Source organism: Drosophila nasuta, chromosome 2L (assembly GCF_023558535.2).
Source record: "Drosophila nasuta strain 15112-1781.00 chromosome 2L, ASM2355853v1, whole genome shotgun sequence".
NCBI lineage: Eukaryota > Metazoa > Arthropoda > Insecta > Diptera > Drosophilidae > Drosophila > Drosophila nasuta.
The window spans coordinates 10,922,221-10,927,080 of record NC_083455.1 but is presented as its reverse complement, the minus strand read 5'-3'; the positions used below and the strand labels follow the sequence as shown (position 1 = coordinate 10,927,080).

The window sequence follows — 4,860 nt, the reverse complement described above, 5'->3', positions numbered from 1 at the left end:
CTTACAATTGCAACTCATTCAATTTCTTTTAAGTAGACTAGAAATAGCTAATTATGCTACTAAAAAGTTAAACATTCTCTTGAGGTCACTTTAAGAAAAATATAATGTAAATTAATAGTTTACATAATGTCATTAAAACTTAAATAAAACTAAATGTTAAATAAATTTATAATTGCGAGTTAAAACCATTTAAAGTTTAGGATAGTAAATTGACAAAAAAATAAACATATTATAAATAAATTATTTAAATAAAATATCTAAAAAAATACCCAATTTCTCCAACTAAATTGGGAAGTTATAAAATTTAAATAACATAAATAACTGTCTTAAAAATCCTTGAAATTTTTTATATAATTACAAAAAAAAACTTTGGTATATTTTAGTTTTTTTAATGAAAATGCTTTGGTATATTTTAAGAATAATACCACACTATTTTGATTTTATTTAAAATGCGAAGCAAGTATATCAGAGTCGACTGCAACTCGTATTTGTTTTATAAGTAGAAAACATTTGAAATCGAAAGGTCATGATGTTATTCCTTCAATATATATTACACCAAAAATTATAAAATTAAAAGCAACGCGTCGTTCCAAATTATTCATTCTGAAGTACAGAGTCCTTAAAGAGATGAGAGAGTAATGAAAAGACCTTAACTAACATCAAGAGAGAGATGTAAGAATAACCAGAAGAGAGTAATGTGAACATGGTTGTGAATAGACTCGTTTAACTAGAATAAAATATAATAAATTATAAAGTTTAATTATCAATAGCTTTTCACTGTTGATCTTTAAAGAATTCAATAGTAAAATGAAAAATCATAGTATGCATTGCTTTATATTTATGATTTAACAACTTAGTCTGTCTATAAATAGATTTTAACCCCTTGAAATATCTTTCAATAATTACAAATCACTTCCAAGTTAACGAAATTGTAATTATCATTAGGAGGATCAAATACAAAAAGCAACATGTCTAAGCCGACAACTATTAAGGATGCGTTGGCACGTTGGGAGGATCGCAACAAGCAAGAAGCTGTCTCGGCTGCCGATATAGGATTGCAATTTCAGTATCCGCCCATTGAGAAAATGGATGCTACGCTAAGCACGTTGGTTGAGTGCCAGAAGTTGAGTCTATCGTCGAATATGATTGAGAAGATTAGCGGCATTTCGGGTATGAAGAATCTGCGTATCTTGAGTCTGGCACGCAACTATCTCAAGAATTTGAATGGCATCGAGTCGTTGGCCGAAACACTGGAGGAATTGTGGGTCAGCTACAATAACATTGAGAAGATCAAACCGATTGAGTCGATGAAGGCGCTCAAAGTGCTCTACATCTCGCAGAATGTGATCAAAGATTGGGCCGAATTTATGCGCATGGGAGTTCCGCCGGGTCTCGGCGAGATCACGTTCTGCGGCAATCCGTTGTACGAAAATATGGATCCTGCCAACTTTCTGGCTGAGACCATGAAACGTTTGCCCAATCTTAAGAAACTGGATGGCGAGCCAATAATTCGTTAGTTGTTTTACATGGAATGCAATTCAAATAAAAGCTGCAACCCGACAAAACAATATCTTCCCTCTCGCATAGCTTGTAGGCATTTCAAACTGTCTGCATGCTATTCTATTTCTATTTCTATTTCGATTTCGATTTGTATTTGAATTTCTATTTATACTTTTTTGTTGTTCATTGCATTGCTAAGCACTCAGCAATGAGAGAATTTTCCAATTTTCATTGCGTTTCTGCTGCTGATGAGCACCATTGTTTGGTTGGCTCACCCTCAACAACGTTGCAGGTGAAAGGTTGGCGCCTTTGTTTTCCTCTTGTTTTGCATGCCCCAGCCTGCCATCAGCCACCTGATACCTGCCGCATTGTCCCCAGCATGCCACTTTTTTCACACAGACAGAGGAAGAGAATTCTGCCTAGAGCATCAGTTTTTGTCTAGCATTGTTTGCATATTTTTAACCTGCTCGAAAGTAATGAGCACAGATTTTAGCACAGCTCATGCCACGTTCTAGTACATAAAATGGGCGTGGCACTGACTCCTCCACCTACCCAAAAATGTGAGTTGTTCTCGCATATTGGAAATGTTTACCTGAACACCATTCCTGCACTCCATTCCTGGTATTTGTTTGAAGCACATGTCGGTGCGACGAAAGTTCAATTTTAAAACTCTTGTGTGGTTTTTATATTCATTGTTTGGACAGAGATAACAATGCTCTGTACACAAATGCTGTAGGTGTATGCAACACTAGAACACGTATACGCACCATTGTCGAATAACCAAAGACTTTAATAATTTGTACTTGAAATTATTCCCTTATTCAAGAAATGGCAAAACGATTGACGATATCATAAATATATTAGGTCCATTTGGTTCCAACGTTAGGAGACTGTCTGGAAGTCTGACAGTCTATGGGCAATAGAGCAGCATTTATTTGTTTTGTGCACATAAATAATGAAAAACACACAGACACGAGTTTGGGGCGGTGAACTCGCCCTCCGTCCACGCCCATTGGAAAGGGCAGACAGCAGACAACTTGGCAAACAAGTCGAAGGCAACATACGTATGTATAATATGGGATGCATATTTGGAATGAGAAAACGGTACAAGAGATAAACATGTTCAACGAAAACACTGCGCACAAAAAAAGGAGTGCGAGACGAGCTTCCAAAAGTAAATAAAATATTCACAAAATAAAATATATTAACCAACATTAATCTAAAAATAAAATAAGTAAAATTATAAAACAAAAGTTTAATATATATTGCAACATTATGCCTCATGAACCAATCTATCCTCGTCTTTCCTTTTTTTCAATGGGTACTTTTTATGGCAATATCAAAGAAATGGCCAGACACCAAAGCTTAACGATTTCTTTTATGCCATTTCCATTTAACTGCAAATTTCATTTTGCTCTTATTTGACAAATAGTAATAATAATTTAATAAAATGCTATTTCATCTATTTAAATCGCATATGAATCTCTTTCGAGACACACTGGCTTAAATTAGATTAAACATGTGCAAACATCGAAAACAAAGAATATGAAATATAAAGTGAGGATTAAATTGCACAACAATTTCAACAAAATTTTATTATTTAAAAATGAGCAAATATTTTCGTAGCCAAATCGAGAGGTGTGAATGGGGTTTGGCTCGTATAAAGTGGGAAAAAGAGGAAAAAATGAAAAAGAGTGTTGCCAATAGCCAAGGCAGATTTAGCTTTTATATCTCGTTTTATTTCACCTGCTGCAAGAGAGCTTGAGCTGGACTACTATGCCTGCTCTTATCATAGTTGAGGCATAAATCACGCGTTTAGTTTGCCAAGTGGTTTTTAGAGCCCGGTTTTAGCCGCTTTTGCGTTTAACTGTCGTTTTTCGGCCACCCCAGCTGAGCTGGTCAACAGCAACGAACCGACCAGCCAACATATTTAGAATATATGGCAACACTTTGGCAACACCAACACAACTCTTGACCGCAGCATGTGCAGACATGAACGCAACAACAACAAAAAAACACTGAGCGCGAGAGAGAGAGAGGAAAAACCAGCAAAAGAACCAAACACAAACACAGACACAGACGATTGCGCAACCACAGCGCAAAAACCACTTCAACTTGCACTGGGGGATACTCTGGGTAAGTGTTGTTGTTGCAACTGTTGTTGTTGCTGTTATTGTTGTTGTTGCTGTTGTGTAGTGCACGGTTTGCTGTTGTCACAACCAGAAACTGCGCCAGAGCAGCAGACGGCAAAACTTGTAGCGTGCATTCTTCATAAGCCTTTTGGCATTTGGCATTTAGATTTGTGCAATAATATTGTGTTGTGCTCGTTAATAATGCTGGCACTCGATAGTCGGCGATAAATACTATAAATATGAGAACAAGAGAGCACTAGGTTGTGTGTTTAAGCTGTGCCACGTATCTTTAAGATACTTTAAGCTGCTGGCAGCAAGCAGCAGCAGCCGAGGCAGCTCACATCTTGTGCCTGTCAAAGACGCATAAATCTATTCAAAGACTTTACGAAAAATCCAGACAAATGCCAGAGATTACAAAAAGATTTCGGCCGCATGATGCATGGGCCTCAACTGGAGCGCGTGTTGTTCTCTCTCATTCTTAGTCTCTCAGTCTCATTCTGTCTGCACACACACACACATATATAACACTGATTCACACACACATGCAAAACAATTAAAGCCTGATTAATAGTGGAAGGCAGACCAAACTCACATTTCTCTTTACCTTTCGCCAAGTTTGCCCAGAGTTTCCTCTTTCCCATGCCAAGCCAAGCCACCGACTGAGTTATGACTTTTGTTGCCTTCGTTTCGACTGTTTAGCATACTTTAGGGCGCAGATATTATTTCTACTTTCTCTCCCTTGTAAGTGTGTGTGTGTGTGTGTGGCTTTTACGCCCGCGCATAAGTCAAATTGTTGTTAATTTCACAATGTTAACCCCTTTAAGCGTCGGACAGCAGCCGGAGACATAACATAAATTCATTTGCGCCACGGACCTTGAACACCAAACCAAACCGAACTGAGTCCCTTTCCCCCAATGGCGTTTTCATAATATAAATCATTAAATTTTAATGCTTCCCAGGAGATCAATGAACATGACCGCAAATTATACTGAAGCGTGCTTTCAGCCGCATAAAAGATTTCGCTATCCCTCTCACTCTCACTTCTCCTCTTTCTCTCACTCTATCGCTTTATTTATTTTTATTTTAAATGCATTTCATGTGCAGAAAGCGCAAACACACACATATGCAAAGTGTTTGGATTGAAGTTGCGATTGCTGAAAGTGCTGCAAAGGGTTGCATTTAATGCAGCTGCAAGCCGCAAAGTTGTCTGTGCGAATATCTATCTGAC

The 4,860-nt window shown here is 37.4% G+C and overlaps 1 protein-coding gene across 1 annotated transcript; it reads left to right on the top strand.

Moving 5' to 3' along the window:
- Positions 1 to 864: 864 nt before the first annotated feature.
- Positions 865 to 1,567, top strand: LOC132795015 (dynein axonemal light chain 1). The gene has a single exon (XM_060805411.1). The coding sequence runs from the start codon at positions 969 to 971 to the stop codon at positions 1,515 to 1,517; it is 549 nt and encodes a 182-aa protein (XP_060661394.1). The 5' UTR covers positions 865 to 968; the 3' UTR covers positions 1,518 to 1,567.
- Positions 1,568 to 4,860: the final 3,293 nt, after the last annotated feature.

Bases quoted from the DNA above. Each gene is read 5' to 3' on its own strand.
- LOC132795015 (XM_060805411.1), top strand. From the start codon at position 969: ATGTCTAAGCCGACAACTATTAAGGATGCGTTGGCACGTTGGGAGGAT.